Source organism: Echinops telfairi, unplaced genomic scaffold (genome assembly GCF_000313985.2).
Source record: "Echinops telfairi isolate 266 unplaced genomic scaffold, ASM31398v2 ScPeMD7_2291;HRSCAF=2852, whole genome shotgun sequence".
In the NCBI taxonomy this organism is placed as follows: Eukaryota; Metazoa; Chordata; class Mammalia; order Afrosoricida; family Tenrecidae; genus Echinops; species Echinops telfairi.
Window position 1 is genome coordinate 12,468,824 of NW_022106189.1, and position 27,453 is coordinate 12,496,276.

The following is a 27,453-nucleotide window of genomic DNA, read 5'->3' on the forward strand; positions in this document are numbered from 1 at the left end:
TTTTGTCATATCTTGCCCTGTCCGACGTCTCCCTTCACCCACTTTTCTGTTGTCCTTCCCCCAGGGAGGAGGTTATATGTGGATCCTTGTAATCAGTTCCCCCTTTCCACCCCACCCTCTCTCCACCCTCCCGGTATCACCACTCTCACCACTGGTCCTGAAGGCATCATCTGGCCTGGATTCCCTGTGTTTCCAGTTTCTATCTGTACATCCTCTGTTCTAGCCAGATTTCTAAAAATGGACAGGAAATAGCTGACCAACAGAATCCACTTCCCATTAAAGAGAGGAGAAGGTCACTCTTATGATTCTCTGTGTCAGAGCATGAGCTTTGTTTCAGTGAAGTTGAAGCAGTGCTAGCCAAAAATCCCAAAGATCTGCCTCCTCCCCCATCTTGCTGTGTGATCTTGGGCAAGTCCTTTCCTCTCTGGGCCTAACTCTCACCCTCTGTAGTGTGGTGAGTCGGACTGTTAGCTGTACTCAGAGGATGTGGGCAATGTGTATGCGATTTTATATCCCTGGTGAAATTAAAAATGAGAATTAAACACTAAAAAACAAAATAAGAAGATAGTGGGGTTTCTCTGGCTTATTCCAGGTAAGTGCTTGGACTTGCTGGTGGACGTCTGAAATTCATGGATGGCCTCTGGATCCAGTGACACTTGGCATAGTAGTCTGAGGCCCTGGGCTCCAGGATGGGTCTCGTGGGACAAGTGTCAGCTGAGTTCTGGCCATAAAGAACCACTGGACCGGCAGACATCTCTGTGCTATTGGTCCAGGGAGAAGAACCTAAATTCTGAAACTCTTCTTTGTCTTCCTGTTGGCCAAGTTTATTGGCTCTTGGCTGCCTGGAAGGCTGTTTAAGGGAGAAAAAAGGTCATCCGAAGCACAAAGATAAAACGAAGTCTTTCAGACATCCCAGGAGAGGATGACTTTCGCTTCTGTGCTGTTATGTAAAGCTGGCCCTAATCCAGCGATTTTAACCACCTTAACTGGCCAGCTGGGACAGTGCAAGGGATGAGAGATTAAGGCTGGGTTTTATGAAAGGGTTGGGGCTGCAGAGTTTCCTTTGAACTGTGGGAAAAATAAAGTAAACATCAAAAGCCGCCAGCTCAGTGAGCTGCCCGGCTGTGGTGGGGGTGGGAGGGAGGTTGCAGTGGGCGAAGAGGAGCGAGGCCTTCCTTCTGCTTACCTTGCAGCCGTCTGAAGACAAAGGTGGTTGACCCCATATTCACCTTCAGCACCCTATTGTCTGACCCACCTCCCCAGTGGAAGTAAAGTGCCTGTGTCCTGAGGTGGAATTTGGTGCCAGGCATGTTTGGCAGACCCGTGTCACCCTGAGTGAGCTCAGGAAGCCTCGGACTGATGATATCCTCCTTACCCATTATGGGTTCCAACTGTTGCTCCTCCCCCTCCCCAATTTCTCTTTGCAAAGTCCCCATTGAAAGAGACCCTCTCTGCCTGTCCACGTAGTGTTGTCCCTACTCTGGACCAGCCTCTTGGCTCACTCCGATGGCTCACCCTGTAGGCCTCTGCCCACTGTACCCCAGCACCCTTAAATATCTGATTCTTGTCTCCCAACCTCTGTACTCAAGGTGAGGATAGTAGACAGTGTGCAGCCTGCTTGGCATCCTCTATAGAAAGCGGACTCCACAGAACCCAATCCATGCCGGTGGTCCCATCTCTCTTCAAGGAGACTCCAAAACCACTGGAGTCAGGCGAGCCCTCCACATAGGGACCCAGCACTGCTGCTGACCAGGCTTTATTGGCCCACTGGCCTGACCTTGGAGTGGAACTGCAGGGCTGGTAGCTTAGCTTTGTTCCCCAGCCCAAGGGGGCTAGTAGAACACACTTCACCAAGCATTGGTTTTGGGACTGAGACCCTGGGACTAAACAGCACCACTATTTTCTCATGGCCTCTCAGAATCTGTACAGGTCCCAAACTGCCTCCCTTGTGGGTCCTTGGGGTATTCTACCTCTGGGGGAATTTGCATGGGCTTTTAAAGTCAGCAGTTCAACGCCTACCAGACTGGTGGCTTAGTGGTTATGCGTGGGGTTGCAGCCTGAGGGGTCAATAGTGTAAAACTACCAGTCTCTTCTCAGGAGTAAGACTGGGGTTTCCACTCCTGTACACATTTAGTCTCTGAAAACTCCTGGGGCACTTCTACCCTGCCTCAGAGGGCCACTAGGCGTCCAATCAGTGACAGTGAGTGTGTTTGTTTTGTTTGTTGTAAAGTCAGATCTCAGTCTCTGGCTTACCACAACTCATGATGTGACCTTGAAAAAGTAGCTTCACATTTATGCACATCATTTTCCTCATTTGGGCGGGGTGGTCCATTGCTTCGTATTATTGTGAATACAATGAGGTATGTCAGGGTTGACTAGAAAAACAAGTCCAGGACATACATATATATATATGTAAGAGAGAGTTTTATATAAAAGAGCAATTGCATATTATAAAAACATCCCAACCCAGTCCAGATCAAGTCTATAAGTTGATATTAGCTCATTTGTCCTATACCAGTCTGTAAATTCCTCTTCAGCCTTACAGAACACATGCAATGATGCTAAATGCAGGAAGATCACAGGCAGGTGGGTGGAAAGTCTTGTGGATCAAGTGGCAGTGGAAGCATCTCAGCGCTGGCAAATTAATTCATGGAAGCCCTGGTACAAGCCAGGCCCATGTAGAACCGAGCAAGATGACAGGATGTTTATCATTTCATGTACCACCTGCCGCTGTTGAGTCAACCCCAGTGTGCAGTGACCCGGTGTGCCAAAGTAGAAGTATGCTTCATTGGGGTTTCAATGGCTCGTTTTTCAGACACAGACAGCCAAGATTGTCTTTTGATTTGCCTCTGGGTAGACTCAAATCTCCAACTTTCTATTTAGCATCTGAACCACTAACCTTTTGCACTATCAGGGAATTCCAATTAGTTGCTAAGGTTTAATTTTAATCAATTTATTGGGGGCTCCTATAATTCTTATCACAATCCATACATACATCCATTGTGTCAAGCACATTTGTTGCCATCATCATTCTCAAAACATTTACTTTCTACTTGATCCCTTGATATCAGCTCCTCATTTTCCCCCTCCCTCTCTACTCCCCCTCCCCCATGAACCCTTGATAATTATTTATAAATTATTATTTTGTCATATCTTGCACTGTCCGACGTCTCCCTTCACCCACTTTTCTGTTGTCCATCCCCCAGGGAGGAAGTTATCTGTAGATCTTTGTAATGGGTTCCCCCTTTCTACTCCACCTTACCTCCACCCTTCTGGTATCGCCACTCTCACCAGTGGTCCTGAAGGGATCATCCATCCTGGATTCCCTGTGTTTCCAGTTCCTATCTGTACCAGTGTACATCCTCTGGTCTAGCCAGATTTGTAAGGTATAATTGGGATCATGATAGTGGAGGGAGGAAGCATTGAAAAACCAGAGGAAAGTTGTATGTTTTATCGTTGCTACCCTGCAGGATTTAATTTTCTTTTTTTTTTTTTTTTAACATTTCATTAGGGGCTCACACAACTGCCATCCCAATCCACATTTAATTTTCTTTAAGTGAGACTAATATGTATTTTTTCAATGATTTACCTGGTCTAGATCAAACAAAATCTTGTTTTAAAACTGCTTTAGTCCCAGTAGATCCTCCGAATGGTTCCTTTACCCCCAAATGCATGTCACACAGGGTCTGGCCTGCTATAAGTGTGCAAAGACTCCTACAAGAACGAAGGTTGGCCCCCGGAAGTCACTAAAACCAGGCAGTTGTTCTTGGGAGGACGTCCATCCCCTCAGAAAGAAGTGACCTGTCCAAAATCACCCACAAACTGGGGCAAGAATCCCTCCCCACCCAGTATATGCTTCGTGAACTCTTGCTGCACGTCGAGGCCCCGCTCTCAGGCTGCTCCCACGGGAGAGGCGGTGTGAGGAAAGAGTAAGCCCGCCAGTGACCAAGCATATTTCCAGAGTTCTGGAAGGTGGTCAACCTAGTGAGGGGCGGCAGTTCAGCTGAGGTGCAGATTCTAGGATGAAGCCAGCCATGGGAGAACTTAGAGGCAGAGCAGCCGGGAGATGTGAGCACATCAAGGTGGAAGGAACGTGGTGTTTAAAGAAGAACATAAGAAGGCTGATGTGATTCAAAAAACCCCCAACCAAACAGACATCAGGGGATGAGGGTGAAGTGTCAGCCCAGGTCCAGCCATGCACTTTTGAAAGGAAACCATTGGAGAGTTTTAGATAGATGAGCACTAAACTCTGATTCCAATGTAGCAAGATTATTCTGGTCTGGACCCTGTGGGTGGGGAGGCAGAGATGTGAGAGCCAGACTAGGAGGCTAAGGCTGGACCCTGTGGGTGGGGAGGCAGAGATGTGAGAGCCAGACTAGGAGGCTAAGGCAATAAGAGGGCGGGACACTGGCCCAGCATGGGTACTGTGGGGCCGAAGCGAAGTAGACTAGTCTGGCCTGTGGGGAGGGACAGCTGTCATTCGGTGACAGACTTATTTCTGGTCTTTCATGTAGGAGACGTAGGTTTGATTCCCGGCCCCTGCATCGCATGCACTTGCCCGTCAGTGAAGACTGCATGTTGTGGTGCCAGATAGAATTCAGTGGAGCTTTCTTCAGATTAGGAAGAAAAGTCTGCATAGATATTTCTGAATATCAGACAACGAAACCTTATGGATTACCACAGTTCAATCCACAATTCGTCGCGGGGGTGGCACACAAGACTGGGCGGTGTTTTGTCCAGGCGGTTGCCACTAGTCCGGGGTGACTTGTTGGCCGCCATACCAGGACGGTGAGATTGAGGAGGTGGATGAAGGAAAGAAAGGGGTCCTGGGTGATGCCTTGCATTTCTGGTTTACGGCACTAAGGAAACTAAAACGATGTCATTGCCGAGGTTTGGACAGGTGACAGTCAGGGCTCTGATTTCAGACATGGGCTTGAGATGCCAGTTGGCTTGACCCCATGTGGACCTGCTGAGTACACAGGTACATGAGTGTGAGCTTAGTGGGCCAGAGAGAGAGTCAAGACTTCTCCCGGATGTGCTGTTTGCCTCCTTTGAAGTAGGAGAAGAAGCTAGAGTTCACTGGAGAGCAGCAGGAAGCAGCCTGAGGGAACAGACAGGCCCCACCGCTGGCTTCTTCCCCCTCCGTGCAGTCTGTCCAGTGCACAGTGTCAGTCAACCCGGACTTCGCTATGCTTCAGCTCCCAGAAGCCCGCGTTCTGCATGGTGGCAGAGAACAAGCGGCGGACTTTGCTACCTCGGCAGTTTCTCTCAAGTCTGTTCTTCATAAAAGCTCAGCTTGAACAGCGGAAGTTCTGACTTAGGTCAGACATGGAAGAGGCTTTCATCACTTCATGTAGCTCGGGTTAGATTTTTTAAAAAATCATTTTATTGGGGGCTCTTACAATTAAAGTCGAATTTTGTCACATGTTTTAGCCTGGGTGGGGATGGGGGACGAGTGTTAGGGACATGATATTTTTAGCCAATGGTGCTGTTTTTTTCTTTTCCCCCTCTTCCTCCCTGAACCGAAGTTTCTTCTCAAACCTATTCAAATCTCAATGCGCAGTGGCAATCAACCTTGAGCTCTGATGAGAAAAAAAGAATGAAGTGCTGTTTGGGGGGCAAGGGGCTTCGTTCTTTCCTTTTACCATCAGTTAAATCTGCTAACATTCAAATGGAGCCTGGGGAAATGAGGTGGGGGTCGGGGGAGGAGAAGACCCCGAGTGTCATTTCTTGTCTTAGCAATGGCTAGATCTCCACTGGCAGGTAAAGGCGGGAACCACCCTTGAGAACACTCAGTCGGTAGATTTCTGTTTGGGTTTGCTTTGAATTTTGACCTATGGAATGAAAACATCCCAGGGTTTATCTTGCTTTAAAAGGCTGTCTAGATCCAGCTCAAGCCACACCATCAACACATAGACACACACATATGCATATTCTCTCTCACACACAACACATGTGTATGCTTGACATGGCCTTCATTTAGGTCTATATGTGCTTTGAAAAGCAGTGCTTCTGTCTCTTTAAAGCTTCTTTGAATCCGGTGCTTTTCAGCTCACACCACACCAAATGGTAGCTTGGGCATCTCCGAGAGGCTCAAAGCATGCTTCTTTTCAAAGTTCTTTGATAGTGGAGAGCAAAAAGGAGTCTGAAGAGAAGAGGCCCGGGCTGGAGGGTGAGTAAGGTGAAATTTCCCCCAAGAGCTGTTCTCATACGACAGCTCTTGCTACCCTTACTGAAGGAGCCGGTGCGTTCTCCTGATGAAAAAAAAAATGCTCCACACAACTTTCTTGCCCTTGTCCTCACCAGTTCAGTTTACCATGTTTTTAAAACGTTTTCATAGTAACTCCCTCTGCTCATTTTATGTCCTGTGAGAAAGTATCAACGTTAGCTATTTGGCATTCCAAAAAATATGTACCATAACCCTCTGAGCTGATGTCTCAATCTTGAATTTAATTAGCTCAGTCGATTCCCTCAGAAGCCACTGTTGTGATTGTCGTGGTTTTAAGGCACCCTAAGGAGGCCAGACATGTGTGTGACTGGGAGACCGTGTCTGCGGTCATCTGCTGACCACATTTCAGTGCGTTCTGTTGGGAATAACCTTGCACATGTACGAACTGGAGTGCTAGCAGTGCTCCAGGTTTTGACGTAACGTCATATACTCACTCCTACTAACGCATGTTCATACATACTTACACATATACTTCACACGTACGTACATCCTTGCTCATGCACACCCACATAGTCTCACACATACACACCACACTCACACGTACACACATGCTCTTCATCTCTCTCACTACCCATCTTTCATTCTCTATCATCTCGCTCTTTAAGGAGGCAACCACAGTTACTCAGCGCTGAGCTCACACGTCCTATGAGCGCAGCCATCTGAGGAGAGAGAGTGTTCCCATGCCCTAAGATTTGTGCAGAAGACTAACTCTCTTTACTGACCAGTGTGGATGCAAGCTTATACTATTTAGGGGCGGGGGGATCTATTTTAAGAGAAAGAGTACATGTGATTCTGTTATATCTATGAACAGCCTATATCCTGCTGAACCTAAATAAATATATCCCTCACTCATCTTCCCCTTAGTACAATCCTAGAATCAGCTGTGTCTCCTGCCTGACACAAGAGGAAGTATAGAAAAGCCAGAATGTAAAGAAACAATGACTTTAGCTTCATATCACTTTAAAATAAAATCTCCTTGGCATTGGCCTAGGACCAGCCACAGTGACTATCGGGATGGAATGAACGTGTCTGAAGAGTCCTGCAGCCCTTCCTCCATAAACCACATGGATCTAGAGGGCAAAGGAGAAGCTCCTCAACAGCAAACCAGGGTGTCATTCCCAGAAGAATGGGAATGGTTGCTGGAGCAGCAGGACCAGGTGTCAACTATTAGGGTGTGACGGTGGCCAGGAGCTGTGACCCTGCCACTTCATTCTGGTTTCACCCTTGGGTTAAAATCCTCCTTCTGATACTTACCTTAATTTTTAATCAAATTATTACTGTACCTGGTAGCAGCAATAGAGCCCTGGGCTAAATGGTTCAAACTCACCGGCCACTTCAAAGAAGAAAGATGAGGCTGTTAGGTCCATAAAGGTTTATAGTCTTGGGTTTGTGTAAGTCAGAATAAAAAAACAGTGAGTTTTTATTATGTAGCAGGCACTGTATTAAATGTTGGAATTACAGTGGGAAGATTCAGACAATGAAGTTGGTAGTAATAGTAATTATAGGCACAACTAGTAGAGACACAACTGTTAAAGGAAAAGTTAGTTGTTTGAGTTCACCCAGAGGCACTTCCGAAGAAAGGCCTGGCGATTTTCTTCTTAACACTTAGCCAGGGGAAGCTCTACGAAGCACAGCTCAATTCTGAGACACCTGGGGTCCACTACGAATCAGAATTGACTGAAGGATGCTTGTTTCTGGTTATTTGATCAGAGACACCTACCCGATCTCCTCAGGGCAGAGGTGAAGACCTGCAAGAGGAGCACGACTCGGAGAGACAGGCAGGGTATCCTGAGAAGGACTAAGGGCGTGAAGCCAGGGCAAGGTCAAAACATGGAGAGACGTTTCAAAAAAGACATGGGGTCGAGAAGCACCAGTGGCCAGTGATGGAGCTGGCTTTAGTGACCCACATGGAGGCGAGCCTTCGGGCTGAGACTGGAGACGGGAGCTGCTGGAGGTTTTCAGAGACTGTCAGGTGCTTTGGTCGTGCAGTGTGTGATGCTGCTCACCATCATGTCAGTAGTTCGAGACCACTAGATTCCTTGTTGTTGTTAGGTTCCATTTGGTCGGTTCACTCCTAGCGACCTGGTCTGTACAACAGATGAACCCCTGCCCTGTTCTTGGACGGGCTTCCGCTCTTTGTCGTGTTTGAGCCCGTTGCGGCAGCAATACATCTTGATGAAAGGTCGCCTTTTCCGCTGCTCCCCAACTTTACCAAGCACGGTGGCCTTTTCCCGAGGTGAGTCTCTCCTGGTAGCATGTCCAAAAGACATTCGACAAAGTCTTGCCATTCCTGCCTTTAAGGAGTATTCTGAGTGGAATTCTTCCAAGACAGATTGATTTGGGGTTTTTTGGCAATCCATGAAACTTTCAATATTCGTCACCAAACCGTAATTCAAATGCATTGATTCTTCTTTGGTCTTCCTTATTCAGTGTCCAACTTTCACAAGCCTTCGAGGCCATTGGAAATGCCATGGCTTGGGTCAGGCGCACCTTAGTCCTCACAGGAGCTTTTCAACACTTTAAGATGTCTTGTGCAGCAGATTTATCCAAAGCCAGGCAGCATTTGATCTCTTGTCTGTGTTTCCATGAGCATTGATTGTGGATCCAAGCAAAACAAAATCCTCGACCTTCTGTCTTTTCTCTGGTTATGATGTTACCTACCAGTCCACTTGTGAGGATTTTTGTTTTCTTCATATGGAATCGTAATCTATACTGAAGGCTATAATTCCAGATCTTTAGCAGCAAGTGCTCCAAGTCGTCCTCACTTTCAACAAGCAAGGTTGTATCATCTTTATATCACAAGTTGTTAATAAGCCTGTTTCCAATCCTGCTACTGCATTCTTCTTCATATTATCAGCTTCTCTGATTAGTTCCTCCGCATACAGATGGAATAAGTATGGTGAGAGGACACAACTCTGACACACACCTTTTCTGATTTTAAACTATTCAGTATCCCCATGTTCTGTTGGTATTGCCGCTTGATCCAGGTGCATGTTCTGTATGAGCACAATGAAGTATTCTGGAATTTCCATTCTTCTCAAGACTGTCCATAGCTTGTTCTGATTCACATAACCAAATGCCTTTTTCATGTTCCGTGTTCTCTCCTGAAGCTGGCTCTAACCTCTAGCAGCTCCCTGTCAATATACTGATGCAACCTTTATTGAGTGATCTTTAGGAAAACCTTACTTGCAGATTGTTATCGGTGACATTGTTCTGTAGTTTGCGCATTCTGTTGGGTCACCTTTCTTTGGAATGAATATAAACATGGATCTCTTTTAGTAAGTTGGCCAGGTAAGCTGCCTTCTAAATCTATTGGTGTAGATGAGTGGTCCCAGTGCTTTATCAGCTTGTTGAAACATTTCAATTGGTATTCCATCAATTCCTAGAGTAGGTTGCTTTTGTTTTGGTTTGGTTTTTTGCTGGTAACTTCTGATCAGCCACTACTTCTTGAAATGGTTGAATGTGGAGTTCTGTTTAGTCAAGCAACTGTGTAATCTCTCTATCTTCATGTGATGCTTCCTGCATTCAATATTTTGCCCATAGATTCTTTCAGTCTTGTAACTTGAGGCTGGGTGTTTTCCTCAGTTCTTTCCATTTAAGATAGGCTGAGCATCTTCTTCTTTTTAGGTTTTCTAACTCCAGGTCTTCCCACATTTTATTATAACATCTTACTTGGCCTTTTTGGGCTGCCCTTTGAGATTTTTCTCCTCAGCTCCTTGACTTCATCATTTCTTTCATTTGTCTTAGCTGCTCTATGATGAAGAGCAAGTTTTAAAACCCCTTCTGACATCCACTTTGATCTTGTCTTTGTTTTCTGTCTTTCTAGTGACCTGCTTTCTTCATGTATAATACGCTTCATAGCTCACCACATCTTCTATCATTGATGTTCAAAATACATCTGTTCTTGAAATGTTCTTGAAATTCAGGTGGAATAGACCCAAGGTCCTATTTTGGCTCTCAACTTGTTTTAATTTTCTTCATCTTCACCCTGAACTTAATATATGAAAAGTTGATGGTCTGTTTCATAGTCTGTCCCTGACTTAGTTTTAGCTTTTGATATTGAGCTTCTTCATCATCTTTTTTTCCACCTATATCGTCTATTTGATTTCAATGTATTCCATCTAGGGACGTTTATGCATGTAGTCACTGTTTGTGTGGTTGAAAATATCTCACCTCCGTTTTGTCACCTAGACCGTATTCCCCAACTGCTGTTGTTTCTTCTTTGTTTTCAACCTTTGCATTCCAATCGCCAATAATTATCGATGCATCTGGGTTGCATGTTGGATCAACTTCAGACTGTAGACTTGGTACAATTCTTCAATTTCTGCATCACTAGCTTTAGTGGTTGATGCATCAATTTGAATAAGAGTTGTAATGACTTAATTTTCACGCATAGGGATCGATAATATCCTATCACAACAGCATTATCCTTCAAGAAAGATCTTATCATGCCCTTTTAGACAATGAAGGTGATGCCCTTCCTCTGGTCTGTGGCATTCCCAGCAGAGTAAACTTGATTCAGTTGCCACGTACAATCCATGTCAGCTGACTAATGCCTAGGGCATCCATCTTTATGCTTTCCATTTCTTTTTGAAGGCTTCCAATTTTCCTCCATTCCTACTTTGTACATTCCAGGTTCTACTTATTAACAGATGTTCACTGGTCTTTCTTCTCTTTTGGAGAAGGGTCCTATCAGAAAAGGAAGCTCTTGACGGCTTTACTTTCTCCACCTTATGATGGTTGATCTTCCTTTGAGAAGGCGGCTGCTCCTCAGTCGTATTTTGAGTGCTTTCCTGCCTGAGCGACTCATCTTCTGCCGTGATATCTGACAGTGGTCTGCTTCTATTCGCTGTATGTTCAGCATCAGATACTTTCTTCATAGTCTGTTGTTAGCCGAAACCTGTTCACTTTGGATGACCTTGCTGGTGTTTGAAATACCAGTGAAATAGCTTCCAGCATCACAACAACATGAGCTGTCATATAAGTGGTAGCATCAAGATTTACACCTCAGAAAACCACAGAGGTAGTTCTCTTCTGCCTTATAGGATTTCTGTGAGTGGAAATTTCCTCAATGACAGTGAGGTTTTTTTGGTCATGTAAACATGACTGACGGTTTACCTAAAGGTCAGCAGTGGGAATCCAACCCTGTGGTAAAACCTAGTGATTTGCTTTCATAAATACTATTGTCATCGGTGCCATCAATCCTATTAGACCTGATTGTAACAGCAAACAACAAACAAACAAAAAAGAACCCGTGGAGCAGTTTTCATCTATAAACCATGAGGGTCCCCATAAGCTGGGTATAAATAACTCAGTGGCAACAGATTTTGGTGGGTTCCAAAGGTTGAGCTCAACCCAAAGATTGTCAGTGTGCTCAAACAAAGATTGGCCGTGTGCATCCACCCAGGAGTGGTTTGGAAGAAAGGCCTGGTGACCAGTTCCAAAAAGGCAGCTTTTGAAAACCATGTGGAGCATGCCACTGTGGCAAGAGTTGGAATCAACTTGACAGAAACTGCTTGGGGGTGTTAAAAGAGGAAAATGGCTTAATCACTGTGGCTTTGCAAGCTTCGTTTCCTCTGTTATAAAATGAGAATAGTGCTGTAGCCCTTGTATAATGATTCAGAGAAGTTCATGTAATAATGTGTGTAACAGACAAATATATAATGATTCCCAAAATGCACATGACAATTACGAATTTCACCACCATCCTCAGAACAGCCCACTCATGTGTACCTGCATTTACAAGCAACTGGTACATCTCTTCATTTTCCCAGAATCCTCAGTTCCCCAAGAAGAACCTGGTGTATCTTATACAAGAAACCATTTGGCCCAGAATGGACATACAGAATCATTCTCTTTTTTCCTGGCAGCAGATTTGCCTATCTCATTATATCTGACATAGACTACTATTAAATTTCATCAAGCAACTGCTGTCAGAGGGTTATAATCTGTATGTGCACAGTTAAGAGATGACTGTGAAGGTGTTGGGGCAAGTGTCCCGATGCCAGCAAGAAAGCTCTCTGGCTTGTGTTGAATCTTAAATTTTATCAACTAAGAAGGATTTACAAGTAAGTGGGCTAAGAGTGAAGTCTGCCACATATTGAAGTTTTAGTAATTTCTGGTCTTCAGTGGGGCTGATTTAGTCATAATAGTGTTTCAAATTTCTGTCTTTTCCAAAATTTAACATCAACCAGGCCTTTCTGTTAAGATTAGCTATCATTGGTTGATCTCATCCAGGATTTGGGTTTTAACATTAGTGTGAGATTAAGGAATAGAGACTCAACCCCCTTTCAACCACCCCTACTTACCATGCCAGTTCCGCACCTCCATCAAGCCAGAACTTGTGTGTGTCGGTTAGGCAGCCAGGCTTATCCTACTGTGGCTCTCCTGCCTGCTCTGAGTGTGTCTGGGATGTGCTAGCACTGCGGGCAACCCTGGGTCCTGATGTGTAATAATAGTTGCAGTTTAACTGCGGGGAAATGTGTGTCTGTGGGTAGTGCAAACTGCTTACATTCGACTGTTAGCATAAAGATCAGTGGTTTAAGCCCACCTAACAGCACCATGGAAGAAAGACCTGGCAATCTACTTCCATAAGATTACAGCCAAGGAAACCCCTTGGAGCAGTTCTCCTCCTGTAACCCATGGGGCTACCATAGGTTAAATTGCTTTGGCATCACCTAGTTTTTGGCTAGGCAGATTGGTGGACACATGTGGAGTGATCAGAAGGTCCTGCCAATACAGTAAGCAGTGCTGGATGGAATGAGAGTAGACCGCACACAAATCTATGCTGCCTATCTCTTGCCTCTTGGGGTTGGATAGTGTACTCAGGTCCCTGACTCCGAACTGCAGTGCTCCCCCCTTAGCAGGCTGTAGAGAGGGGTGGGTGGCAGGAGGCCAGGTCTGCTTTATTTCACAGCCCTTTTCCTTTTCCTGCTGTTTGGATGGTGCCAGCTATCAGCAGCTTGGGCTGGCTGCCTGTGCCATCCTGTTGCTTGGGTCACTGCTATTGCCAGAGTAAACAGCCCTGAGAAAGAGTGTGGCTCTCCCAGCAGGAAGTCCCAAATGAGTCCCTGGTGCCTCCCCTTGGTCCTGACCTGAGGGTGGGACTCGGGATCTCTATCAAAATAGACACTATTCAGGTCTGTCCGCATGCTCTACAGTAGGCACCCAGACACACTCACACATGCCATCACCACCACCGCCACCATAGACACTATTCAGGGATTTCCTTATCCTCTATAGTAGGCACCCAGACACACTCACACATGCCATCACCACCACCGCCACCATAGACACTATTCAGGGATTTCCTTATCCTCTATAGTAGGCACCCAGACACACTCACACACACTCTCACACACACCACCGCCACCATAGACACTATTCAAGGATTTCCTCATACTTCATAGTAGGCCCCCAGTCACACACACACACACACCACAACCACCTCCCTCTTTTATTTGACTGTGGAAGGGAGAAGAAAGAGCCTGTCTTTGATCTCAGCAGAGGGAAAAAGGGTGTTTTGTTCATTCTGTTCAGGCTTTTGGCTAACACAACAAACAATGCTTACGTTTTCACTTTGCTTAATTAATTAGTAATTCTGTTTTATGCTGTTTGATCTCCCTCCAAAATGTATTTCAAAGCTAGAGAAGGGAACATCAAAGGAAGCTGGGTAAAGATGGTCAAGTAATGCATTTAATCTGGCGCTTGCTAGGGTGGAGAGATGCCAGGTCGGGAGCGAGTATGGGAGAGAGCCATCGGCTGGGAAATGCTGTGAGCTCTCCCGCCGCCATGGGCAAGGAGCAGCGCCAGAATCACTCGAGTTGACCATGTGATTTGAAGAAGCAGAATTGACGTTTTCTTTCTTCTGGACCCACTGGGAATAGTTCGGCAGGTTGGGTATCCTCTGAAGATTTCCAATTGAGCAGCTGAGAGGCGGTTGAAATACAGCCTTCACTCTGAGTTTGTTTCAGGTGGGGTGTTGTAGTCACCTGAGGCACCATTTGTTTTTTCCTGTCAAAGGACCGGATAATAAACATTTTCTATTCTGTGGGCCACTGTTGAGTGAAAGCTGTCATCGACGATTTGTATGAGTGGAGCTGAGTTTCCCAGTTACACTCACTATAGGCTGCATTTAGCTCTTGGATTGTAGTCTGTCCGCCCTGCCCTCACCGCCCAGTGCGGCTTTCTAGGCAGCTGACAGGCTTTGCTTTCCTCCTCACCCCACTTCCCCCTCCCCCTTGCCCCCCCTTGTCTCCCACCTTTTCTCCTGCTCTCCTTTCTTCCTTCTCTTTCCCAGCCTTCCCGGGTGGTGACTGTGACTTGCAATTGAAGGAGCAATCATTGTTCTCAGAGAATGGCTGGGCTGAGCAGAAGTAACCTTGGTTCCAACGCCCGTGGTAATAGCATTGTTACTCCCTCACAGGGGTACGTACCCTGGGCAGCCTGCCGGGTGCCCTTCACCCTCCTGACTGCTGACGAGCTTTTCTGTCTGAAAAGGGATGAATGGAGAGAGATTTAACCTGGCAAAGGATGGCTGAGGCAGATGGTGATCTGACTCTGGTTTTCGAGGGTTCAAATGTGGCTATAGAGGGAGGGTGTAGATGTGGCGGAGTGTCTGCCTCTTTTTATGTAAGTTCCTAATGGTTCTGTGCCCCCTCTTCTGGCCACTTGGGACAAAAAGGGGAAAGAGGACACAAAGCCGCTTTTTGGTAAGGACAGCGGAGGAGCTAAGAATGATGCTTCCTGGCCCCCGCCAGGTCTCAGAGCAGGTGGAGCCACTAGCCCACTGCCCATCTGTGTGCTGGGAGTGGTGCCCCAGAGGGTTCACCAAGAGTGTCTGCCTGGTTTCCTGAGCAGGAGGAGGGACTCCCTGTTGAAGAGGGCAATACAGATCCTGCTGGTCTTGGTATGAGGTGTATGGAGAGGGCAAGGGGTTGAGGGAGAAGTTTTCCACCTTCCTGGGTGTGGAGAAAAGAAGGGAGGCAAGGGAAGGCCTCGGGGGAGCAAGCTCGCGTGTGCGTGGTTGGATGGAGAGCCGGCTCTCCTGAGAGGTGTGAGCAGGGACAGGCCTTCTTTTCTTTGGGTTTTATCGAATGAAACTTGAAAGGCAGTGTGGAACCTAAAGGTGGTTTTCTGATAACTTCCCTTTGAACTGGAAGTTCGGTTTCAGTAAGCCTGAAGGGCTTCTGTCTCCAGCCAGGATCTCTGCGGAGGAAAGCATCCACTTTGAAGATGGAGCAATGGTTCGCTTTCCTTTCTTCTGCTCCCCTCCCCCACCTTTTGTGGGGGGTGGGGGTGGGGGGCAATGGAGGAGGTTGCAGACCATGGAATCATTGTGGTTTCTTTGGTGGAACTTCCAGGATGGGGAGGGTCATTTGGATCTGTGCTGTCAGATGGGGATGATAAAGCCTCTACGTCTTCACAATACCAGCATTTCCTGAGCACGCACCAAGTGCTGAACCAAGTGGGCACATTTCTAGTTACGTCCTTCCAACAGTTTCTTATGGGAGAACGTTTCTCTTTGCGTTTTTCAGATGAGTGGACTGAGAGCCAGAGGAGTTGATCATCTTGCCCCTGGCTCTCTGAACTAGCCTGCGGTTGTGTTAGGCTATGAACTCAGCTGTCCTATACCTGATTTTATCACCTTTCCAATGAGGGTGACAGTAGTGCCCACCGTTTCTCCTGTGACCTGGCTAGCCCGTGATGGTGGCCCTTCTGGTCCAGCAGGCCACTGGAACTCTGAAGAAAATGGTACATTCTTCCAAAGCTCTCCCATGTAGTCCAAAAAGTGCCCTTTGCCCTCATCTGCTCGACCTTTGATCTGACACTGCTCTGTGTGACCGGGCACCTCTGGGTACCATCTGGACTGAAGGTTGCCTCTCTGATCTGGGAATTGGGTACCAAGAGTGGGACTCTTGTGGTGGTCAGAGAGCAAGATTTAGACCCCAATAAAGTAGCTAGGCAGGTTCAGATCCCAGTACCCAGGCGAGAAGGGCCGCCATACCAGGCCTGGAGACAAGCCACAGAGGAAGGAGCACGGCCCCACAGGCCGCTCTGCCTGGACCTAGGGAGCTCTCCTGTCATGCGATGAGGCCCAGCAACCTCCTCCTCATTCCTTTTTACTTGCCCCCCACAGTGGCCCTGCCGCCTGAGAAGACCGAGAGGCCGGGCATTGCGGATGAGAAGAGGATGGAGACAGCGAGTGAGCTTTGTCCAGGCTCCAAGAAGCAGCTGAAGTTTGAAGTAAGCGTCCTTTCCCAGTGTCGTGCCCTGGTTTCCTCTCCTTGGGGTAGTGCTTTGAGAGGAGGGAAGATGAGGCTTAGCCAGATGTGAATGCCCTTCTGTGGGAGACTTCACCTCCACTGGCTCAGCACAGGCCGACAAGGACCTTCAGACAGGCCTCTGACATGACCATATGTGTTGGGGTCCAGAGCATCCTGCTGAGCTCAGTGGTCCAGGGGAAGGGCATAGGAGTAAGTAGGGAATATGACGCTAGCTTTGGCACTTGCTCTGTCTCCCACAGGATTTTTTACTTTTTAGGGGGTTCTATAATTCATTGCAATGGTCACACAACTCAGACAGTGCGTATAATTTGGAGATTATTAGGGAAGTTAACAGGTTATAACTCAAATGCTCGAGATACAGTTGTTCAGTTAGGATAGTTTCGCCTTTGCTCTATCTTCAGGCAGTCCTCTTTCAGGCCCTCAACTTCTTGGTCTGACCTCTGCCCTGCGTGGTCAATGTTAGAAAGCTCGTTTAGGGTTGCCAATAAAAGTCCAAAGGGTGTGCCACTCCACTGTTTGCCCCAATTCAAAGGCACTCAGCTCCAAGGCCGTGAGTCAGCAAGCTCCGTTTCCCCAATTAAGTGCCCACAAGCATCCCATTACATAAGTCAGTCTCCTGCCCTGAAGTACTTGGCTTTACTTGCTCTTTGGGCTGGGAAGTCCACTACTTTGCTTTATGCTCTGGCTCCTGGTTCTGCTGTTGCTGCTAATTTGGTGTCAAAGCTGACTCCTGGATCAAGGTGGCTCAATGTACAGGGACCTTGGGGCCCAAAGGATGCTCTCCCCTTCTGGCTTTTCTCTTACTGGTAGTGAGATCTCCCCACCCTGCACCTGAGGTGACTGTTTTTATCTCAGCAGATGGCAGTCACAGTGAATCCTATATCTTCCCCCACTTGCTGTTACCCAGACCCATCAGGAGAAGTCATTGGGTGGGAGTTACAGAGCCTCAGGCTAGAAGTGCCATATTAAATAATCCCCTGTACTGCAGCGCTGCTGCTAACCCACTGTGTGACGACCTCCCTTTCTGAGTCTCACTTTTGACTTCCATGGGTGAAACCTACCCTTCCGGCCCCTGAGGCTATTCTAAGAAACCAGGTAAGGGTGGGATGATCAGGAGAAAGGAGGCCTGTGGCAGGTCTCTAACCCTATTTGCACTCAGTTTTCCTACATAGTCAACAAGAGGGAGAGGGCGTCGGATGCAGGGATCTACACAGTCCAGGACATGTGCCCCAGAGCTTAATCTATCCAGTCTGTCCTCCTGCTACTCCAGCACCCCAGCAGTGTGTTAAGTCCCTTCTACACACCAAGTGTCGTTAGGTTCAGGTGCCAAAAATGCCTGGGTGGAGCTGACTGGCTTTTCCCTGCCGCCTTTTGCCTGTCCTCCTTCCCTCTCCTCTTTCTTTCCTGAAGAAGAGCTCTGAGCCGGTGGGTCTGTGTTTAAATGCTAACTGTGCTACTTCCGTCAAGTCCTTCATTGTGCCAGCCGCCTCCCATGGCCACCCTGAGAAATGGGGGTGGCCAGTGAATGGATCCTCGGACTGATGTCATGAGAATCCTGAGTGGATGAACAAGCACTTTGATTCTTCTTTCTAGAGAGGTAAAAACTAGCCACTGGATGCCAGGGGACCCCACAGCAGGGGACTGGGCATAGGCCTGTCCCTCCTGGAGGGCGTATTCACTGTATTGAGGGGCAGAGGAGAGCATCACAATTGCTCAGTAACTGTGCAATTGGTTGAGGATGTGCTAGAATACGGGAGCCCCATCTGGTGGGGAGCTGCGGATGCTGCCATTTCCAGACTGCTCCATGCAGCATCCAGAGGAAGGGGCCGTGGCTGTAAGCAGAGGTTGGAAGTGTGAGTCTCCACTCCTTGGATGTGAGTCTGTGTATGTATAGGTAGTGGCTGTGAGAAAGTGATACACAGGGAACTCTTAGGATAAGGAGACTCTTCAGGCAAAGGGGACAGCGGGAGCAAGAATGGCAGTGCTGCCATGCACGTGGGAGCCACAAGGAAACCCAGCAATGAGGAAGGCAAGATGGTCACCATGGGCCCGGGATGCCTGAGCTGAGAGGCGACAGGCCAGCCAGCATCTAAATGAGGAGCTGTGGTTCCCAGTTCCTTCCCGGAGCCCCCTCCTTCATGTCTTGAGCCCATAAGTTCCCTACAGGTCTAGGGACAGATCCCCGCAGCCATAGGACAGCCCAGAACGAGGCCCCTCACTTTCCTGGCCCGAAGGGTCTTTCAATGGAGTGCCAGCTGACTACCTGGGACTCGGCATTCTGCTTGAGGAAGTCCCACCCATGTCGCAAGTCCAAGTGGGGTGGGGGTGTGAGTTGATGCACACATGACCACAAAGCCAGAGGGATCTTGGGATCTGCCCCAAGTGATGGCACCCAGAGTGAGGGAAACAGGTAACTGTTCGGTATGGAGGGGAGCGGGGCTCGCACATATCTATTGTGTCACATTAGAAAGGACCTGCAAGCGCAGAGCAGGCACTCAGCAGGTATGAGAAAGTCATGTTACAACTGAGGGAACATGGCTTTGAACTCAGCATGCCATGTGTCCAGAACAGCTGGGGGGGGAATAGGTCCACAGGCTTCAGAAACAAGCGGCCGGGAGCATTCTCAGGTCCGGCATCTTTCCCTCTTTGGGGAACTGAGCTCAGGGTGCCTGCTCTGTGGCAGATGAAGGGGAGCCGAGCTGAGCAAGACCTGGAACTGAACAGTCCGGAGCATCTGTTCTTATCTTCAGCGACCCTGAGGGATCTTGCGGGCTATTTGCAAAGCCTTCTAGAACTCTCTATCTGATTCTCAGGTGGCCTTTGCATGATACCTTCATTGATGACAGCACAGTTCTCCCAGATCAGGTTTCCTGTGGTTAACTCCTTCTGGCCACTAAGACTGGGGAAAATAAGATGGCTATTATATGAATACTCATGATCGCAAAGACAAAACCAGCTCCTACCCATAATTGAACTTGTCTGTGTGCCAGACCCTGAGCCAACCAATCGACCCACTCCTTGTTTCCAATTTCCCAAAGCAGACCCTGAGACAAGGACAAAGGGACAAGGGCCAGGAAGGTGACCAAGAAAGCCAGTAAATTATGGACTAATGGGGTGGTCACTACCACAGGCAAGGGGGCTCATTCCCGCCGAGGACCCTTCAAGAAGCCCTAAGGGATGCTGGTTGATTGCCTCATGAAGGGATGAGAAGGGGCCAGTTGCCCCCTTGACTTCTGTCCCTCACTTATTCTGGATTGCTTCTAGGGCATTAAATCCTTGGTCCTTAGGCTGCTCTTGGACAGAAAATCCGGCACTTGGGATGGGAGGAGTAGGAGTAGAATAGGGAGCGTGGTTGAGGGGACATGAGATGAGAGATTTCGTCCTCCTAGCAGCCTGACAGGTCTTGTCAGTTTCCATAAATTAAACCAAGGACATCGAGGCACCGAGAAGAGCAGTCACGGACACAGGGTCATGCCCCTGTGAGGGCTGGGTTGGGGCTGGCCCTGGGCTGATAAAAGAGCTTTACCTATGATGTCTATCCTCTCTTGCTGCCCACTGGGAGTCTGGCTTGGACTTCAAGAACTGTACCTTCTTGTCTTCCAATAGCAGGCACTCTTTGGTCCAAACTCAAATTTGGAAGACCACAGCATGCCTCTCAGCACTTGCTCTGTGTTTTGAACCCTGAGGGCTTCACTCCCCAGGCCAGGCCTCACCTTGAGTTATGGTCTCCTGTCTTTCTTACTCTGCCCCTCTTTCTGAAGACCTGGGGAGAGTAGGTGGGAGAGGCGGCCCCTATCTGAGGCCAGATTCCGACCACCCCATAGTCAGTCAGTGGGCCAGCAGGTAGGTGACCACACACATGCATCTGTTTGTGTCCTAGGAACTGCAGTGTGATGTGTCTGTGGAGGAGGACAGGCGGCAGGAGTGGACCTTCACGTTGTATGACTTTGACAACAATGGCAAGGTCACCAGAGAGGTGAGTGGGTCTGAACAGCAGGTGACCATTCGCCATACCCTCGGGTACAGGAACCAGACTGCATGCTCCTTGGGTACCTCTGCCACCACTGCCATCCCTCGAAGTCGGTCCCCGTCCTCCCCACAAGAACAACAATCCACTTCTCTTGAGGTGATGCCAGCTCTGTTACCCCATAGGACAGAATAGAAAGAACTATAAATCTTTCTCAGAGTATAAAGCCTTATCTTTCTCCCACAGCATGACTAGGTGGATTCAAACCATTAACCTTGCAGTTAGCAATCCAATGCATACACCACCAGGGCTCTGTGGCAGTCGTTGGCTGGATAGGGAGATAAGAGGACAGATGGAGAGTATAAGCTTGCTGGAAGCCTCAAGGGGATGTGGAGGGGCATTCTGGAGACTTCTGGGAATGGGAGGAAGTGGTAGGGGTACGATCTCTCCACTGCTTCCATCAGGGTAAAGGCAGATTGAGAGCTGAGATCTCCTGATATCTCCACCCTGGTCTCAGTTGAGTCTTGTCCTGCCCACCTTCCTTCTCTGTTGAGTCCTCAAACCCTAGGACTGGGGCTCAGATCCCCCTCAGATCATTTCCCATCTCAGCCATTCCTCGAAGAAACTGGTGGGGTTGGGGCAGGGCACAAAGGCCATGCAGTGCTCCTCCCCCATGATGTAAGAGTCACCCTCCCACCCCCATTGCCTACTCTGCAGGTCACTGAAGGCCTCTAGCCTTGCTGCTCATGACCACCTGACAACCCTGTCTCTTCTGGCTGTTGTGTGTCTGTCCCCTGCATCCATCTTTCCATACCCCTCTCGTATGTCCTCCCACTGTCCTTGATACCTGAGTCTCTGGGCAAGGAAGGCACTGGGGGAGGGGGGAGCGGGGTGCACAGCAAACCGGCTCTGAGCCTCTTGACTCTTGACAGTCTGATAAGGGAGACAAGTCCAAACAATCATAGAGCAACTATAAGCTGGGATGTGCTCAACAGAGGAAATAAACAGGTGGCACAACAGAGACCAGCAGGAGTGGCTGGGGGCAGAGGCCGTTGAGAGCAGCCACTGGGGGGCTTAGAAGTGACGTGTGCAGAGCCTGGAGGAGCCAGGGTGCTTCGTGGGTAGGTGAGCTGAAGAACGCTGGTGTAGCTGCTGCCTGGGCACCTGGATCTGGTTTCAGGCTCTGCTGGAAACCATTGGTGGGTGAATTCATGCAGGGATGTGGTCTGGTTGCTTCCTTGCTGATTCTGCTCCCTCTGGCCCTGGGCATCATCTGGGGACTGCCTTGTCTCTTTCCCCCCACCCCTTCCTGATGTCCTCTCTCTTCCCAGGCAGTCCTTGTTGTCGATGTGTGGCCTGAGGCAGATCCATATTTATGGGGTCACCCTGGCTGGACCCACTCCTGGCATTCCCTCTAGCCATGTAAGGTCTCCAAAGCTGTCCTGAGAGTGCCATTGAAGCTTCAGTCTTACCTCCCTATCCAGCTTCAGGGCTGAGTGTTTCTTCTCGGTGGGTAGTGCCAGCGAAGTTGGCTTTTATGTGGCCAGAGCAGAGAGCTAGCCACAAAGGCCTCCTTCCCTCAGCCTGAGGCTTAAAGGATGTTTGAGCAAGCTGAAGAGCAAGCTGTGCCTGGCTTTTATTCCCTTGGAACTCTTTGGGATGTGACAGAATCCCAGCTTACTTCTTCCTGGGATATCATGGTTCTCGTAGCTGGAATTCCATCTGGAGCACGGGCTTCACAAGACTCAGGACTTCCAGACGGTGTACTCAGTGTCCCTTTCCCCTTGGTGAGAGCCAGGTGACGGCCGGCAGTTAGACCTGTATCCCGTGCTCTCAGAAACCCTCCACAGAAGAGAGTCCACAGAAGTTCCAGACCAGAGCTCCTTAGCTCGGACGCATCACACGCCTGGCTTACTGTAGTCATTGTTGCCCTGGGCTTCAGATGCTCCAATGCAGTGGTTCTCAACCTTCCTATGCTGCCACCCTTTAATACAGTTCCTCATGTGATCATGACCCCAACCATAAAATTATTTTCATTGCTACTTCATAACTGTCATTTCCTACTGTTATGAATTGTAATGTAAATATCTGATATGCAGGATGTGTTTTCATTGTTACAAATTGAACATATTTAAAGCACAGTGATTAATCACAAAAACATTATGTAATTATAATTAATTTAATGTCATTTTACCTCCAATACTGCCGCTTTCAACACAGTAGCTGCTTTTAACAGAGTAGCAGCTTTCAACACAGCAGCTGCTTTCTACACAGTAGCCGCTCTCTACACAATAGCTGCTCTCTACACATGTGTGACTGGTCTGCATAAGTATATTATGGCACCCACCCTGTCACATACACCTGTATTTGTATGGGGTATATGTGATGGGGTTGGTGTGATGATATCATTAGGTTGGGTACTCATATATCTGCATGTATGAGTATCTGTATGTGTGTGGACACGCCTGGAGATAGATAGAGGAGTGGTGTCTGGTTCCTAAGACCATCGGAAATATGTGTTTCCTGGTGGTCTTAGGGGACCCCTGTGAAAGGGTCGTTCAACCCACAGGTTGAGAACCCCTGCTAATGGGATGCCAGATGCCAGCAGTGATGTGGATATGGAGGTTTGGGCAGTTGCAGATAATGTGGGGCAGGCAGCAACAGCCTTGTGGAGATTTGCTTATCTAACCTTGTCTGAGCACCTCCTCTGTGCCACCCTCTGGTTTCTCTGTCCTGAGTCTCTGTTTTCCTCTCTGTAAAATGGGGTCCTTCCAGTCCTCCTAGGGTTCTTGACAGGAGCCTGCCTGCTAGCAGAAGCATGCTCCTTTTGTTCAAGGGGTTAGAGTGGCTCCAGAAGCAAGGAACCACTGCTCAGCCCTGTTTGGCAGCTGTCGCACTGTCATCTTAACAGGAGAAGGCATCGCAGGTTTTCTACTTGGTATGTGCTGCGATCCAGTTACCTAGGCTCTCGGCAAACTTCAAGCACAACCAAAAGAAACAGCGTGTCCTCATCCTGCCCTATCACTATGATCAGTTGTGGGTGGGACCATTGTGCTCCAGTGTTTTTATTGGTCAATTTTTGGCAGTAGATGGCCAGGCCTTTCTTCCTAGTTTGTCCTAGTTGGGAAGTTCTATGGAAACAGGTCCAGCATCATAGCAACATCGCGGCCTCCACTAACAGGTGGAGTGGTGGCTGCGCATGAAGTGCATCAACCGGGTGTCAAAGCCAGGTCTCCCACATGGAGGGGAAAATTCTATCAGTAAACCCCACGGCTGCTCTGGGCAGACTGGCTGGGCCCGCACAAGTGTGGGGTGACACATCCCTCTCTACTTACACAAGCAGCAGCAGCAGACAACTCAGTGCGTGATAGCCGGCTGCCTTCTGGATTCCTTTCTGGTACAGAAGTTACTGAGGACAAAAGGGTTTGTTCCCTGCCTGAGAGATCCTGCAGAAATCTGCGCAGACACCTTTCCTGTAAAGCTCTTGGTAGTCAGAGGAAACAAGGGAGAAAACATTTCAGAGGCAGATGCCCAGCCTGGCCCGCAGAAGGTTCTCACTGGAATCTTTCTTCTTCCACAAGGATCATGGAGGTTGGCCTCAAGTCAAGGGAGAGGCCCAGCCTGGTGTTTTTAGCCCCAAAGCCACTCCTCAAATCTGTCTTTAAATGCAGCTTCCTGCTATGTTTTCTGATTACTGACCCACACCTTCCTGTGCAGGTAATGGGCACGCACCTCCCACAGCATGCCAAGCCCAGAGCCAGCATGGAACCAGTGTTTCAATTCAGAAAAAAAAGTACATGTTAAGTCTTCAGAGAAATTCATGCAATGGGAAGTTATGGGCTCTAACTCATATGTGCCAGGTGCTATGTAGCCAGTGGCGTTGATCTTCAAGCCAACATCACTAAAGCACACCTGCTCCTAGACCTTGATTCAACCAGCATTTGTGGGACTCACAGCCACAATCCTGTCTTCCCAGGGACGTGACACTTGGTGGACTATGTTGTCAGACTCTTTTCTATCTCTGTAAAGTGGAGCTAATGGTGTGTCCTTCAAGGGTTTCCCAGGATGATACGAGAGCACGTGAACATGGCAGTCCCAATAAGCTTTGCATAAGGTAGGAGCAGAGAGTCCTCTAGAGGCAGGTGCCTCCCGCAGGGTTCCCAGTGAGTGGTGAACAAGCAGCTGAAGCTTGGGTCTCTGACAGCCCCCACAATCTCAAACTGCCCCCAAGAAGATGTCATGGGATTCTGGATTTCTGTCTCCTTTGAGATGATTCTCAGTCCACATTGCGACGGGAAAAGGACTCCCAGGTGGTCCCCACCCTTCCTCACCCATTGTCATAGTTATATAGCGCTGCTTTAACACAAATCCCAAAAGTGGTTGGCATTAAAGAACCAAGATTTATTATCTCATGGTTTGAGAGGTTAGACATTAAGACAATGGTATCTACTCTAGGAGAGGGCCCCTCCTGTGGATAGCTCCAGGGATTTCCTGGCATTCCTTTACCTGTAGCTGGTTCTTCACACAGCCACTTCTCTGTGTGTGCACATCTGTGTATAGTCTGTTCTTCTAATATTCTGGATGATGATTCAAAAGAGATTAGGTTTAGGACCTACCCTGCAAGACCCCTTTAGAGTATTGAAAGCCACGATGTTACTTTGAGAAAGAAGGTGCTCCTGACTCATGCCGTGGTATTTTCCATGGTCTCATATGCATGTTTTTGTTGCATAAGGAAGACTGTAGGAGAGTGGATACATATGAATTGTGGTGCTGAAGAATATTGAAAGTATCAAGGATTGCTAGAAGAGCCAAGAGATCTGTCTTGGAAGAAGTAGAGCCAGAGTGGTCCCTAGAGGCAAGGATGGCAAGACTTCATCTTACATGCTTTGGACATATTCTCAGGAGAGTCCAGTCCCTGGAGAAGGACATCATGCTTAGTAAAGTGGAGGGACGGTGAACAAGAGGAAGGCCCTCAGGGAGACGGATGGACACAGTGGCTGCAGCAATGGGCTCGGGCACAGGAACAATTACAGGATGGCATAGGCTGGTGCAGTGTTTGGTTCTGTTCTGAAGAGGGTTCCTATGGGTCGGAACTGACTCAGTGGACCTAACAACAACTCCAGCATGGCCTTACTAGCAGAACAAAAGAAGACCCTTCTTTCCAAACAAGTTCAGGGGCCAGATCTTCAACGTAACTTTTGGGGAAACTTAATTGAATCTCTAACATCAATCCTCGTACTTGCCTGGTCTTGACAGCACTTGGCAGTGCGCCCTCTATCTAAAACAGTGTTCCCTAAGTGGGTGATACTGCCCCCTGGGGGGGCCCAAGAAAAACCCATGGGGCTGCAAAAGCAGATGCCTAGGCCGTATTCTGGATTATGGGGTATCATCCGAAATGCTTTAATTGCAAAGGGGCGCTGAGTAATTGTTTTCTGAAAAGGGGTTCGTAAGCCAAATAAGTTTGGGGGAACTCCTTTGCTGAGGAGGGAGAGACTCAAGATGGCACTGAGGATGATAAGGAAGAGGGCAAATCCACTGATGGGATTCAGCCAGTTCTCACCAGTGCAGCAGAATTGATACCGAGTTTTGTTTTGTTTTCTTAATTATTTTATTAGGGGCGCATACAACTCTTATCACAATCCATACATACATCCATGTGTCAAGCACATTTGTTGCCATCATCATTCTACTTGAGCTCTTGGTATCAGCTCCTATTTTTTTCCTCTCCTTCCCCCACCCTCCCTCCCTCCCTCATGAACCCTTGATAATTTATAAATTATTATGATACCAAGTTTTTGTTGATTTCAGTGAACCAGTTGTTAAAATGACACGTGTAAATCAAGATTCTCTCTAAGGAGGCAGCTGGGAATCTGCCCACTGTAGAAATCACAAATTTACACTCCTCACTCTTTTTTAATGTTCATCTTCGCAATGGCATGTTCTAGGCACCTGTAGTCATGTTCACTCCGTCCATAGGGACGAAAAATTAGACGGAACTCTGCTTGTCCTGTTTATTGTTCATTTCATAAAGCTTGTTATACTTCTGACGAAGCACTACATTTCCATTCCCTTGCGTTTGGTACTTCAGGAAACAAACATATCACATAAAGAGGGAAAATGCCAAAAACCCAGCTTTTTGTTGTTTGAATATTACATATTCATATAGTACAGTATGAAATTCATATTACAGACTACATATGTAATATGTAATTGTAATATGTAATTCATATTACAGCTTTTTGTTATGCCCCAGATTGCCACGAGATACTTTGAGTAAACTATGTAATTCCTGAAAGCGTTCAAAGAACTAAAAATATTGTCAGAAAAAATGTTTTAAGTTCAGCAGAAGCAGAAAAGGCTTCTTTCAAAGAAAAGAAGTTGCCTGTTTCTAATATATCAAACACATCAACTGTTGTCTAATTGGCCTACCTTTGCAGGAATGGAATCCTGCTCCTGCAGTGAAAAGAGGGGTAAGGATAGATCACACAGCTGGTGATGCTCGGATAAAGGTGAAGAGTATTGCAAGTGAGGGCACCAATCAAGAAGCCGTATGGAAATAGCTTAACAGTTTTATTGTCTTGACCAGTTATTATTTAATATTTTTCAGTAATATTTTTAAACTTGCTTATAACAATTTAGTTTTGTGTACTTTTAAATTATTCTTATTTAAGTATTAACCATATGAAATAGTAAATTACCTTTCATTATGTCTGTTTTTAAATACTTAAAAGCTGTCATTAGCATCCCCTTGCAGAAGGACCGCAGGGAGGAGATGAGCCGGTCAGGGTACAGTTTAGCAATGATGAAACACACAACTTTCCTCTAGTTCTTAAATCCTTCCTCCCCACCACTATCATGATCCCAATTCTACCTTACAAACCCAGCTGGACCGGAGGATATACACTGGTACAGATAGGAACTGGAAACACAGGGAATCCAGGACAGATGAACCCCTCAGGACCAGTGGTGAG

The 27,453-nt window shown here is 47.7% G+C and overlaps 1 protein-coding gene across 1 annotated transcript in view; it reads left to right on the plus strand.

The window, feature by feature from the left end:
• Positions 1–27,453, plus strand: part of NKD1 (NKD inhibitor of WNT signaling pathway 1) — a 96,942-nt gene that overhangs the window by 63,141 nt on the left and 6,348 nt on the right. The window contains exons 5-6 of the mRNA XM_045293807.1: positions 16,368–16,474; positions 20,396–20,491. Of these exons, the coding sequence (XP_045149742.1) occupies positions 16,368–16,474; positions 20,396–20,491 (203 nt within the window). The remainder of the gene's footprint in view (positions 1–16,367; positions 16,475–20,395; positions 20,492–27,453) is intronic.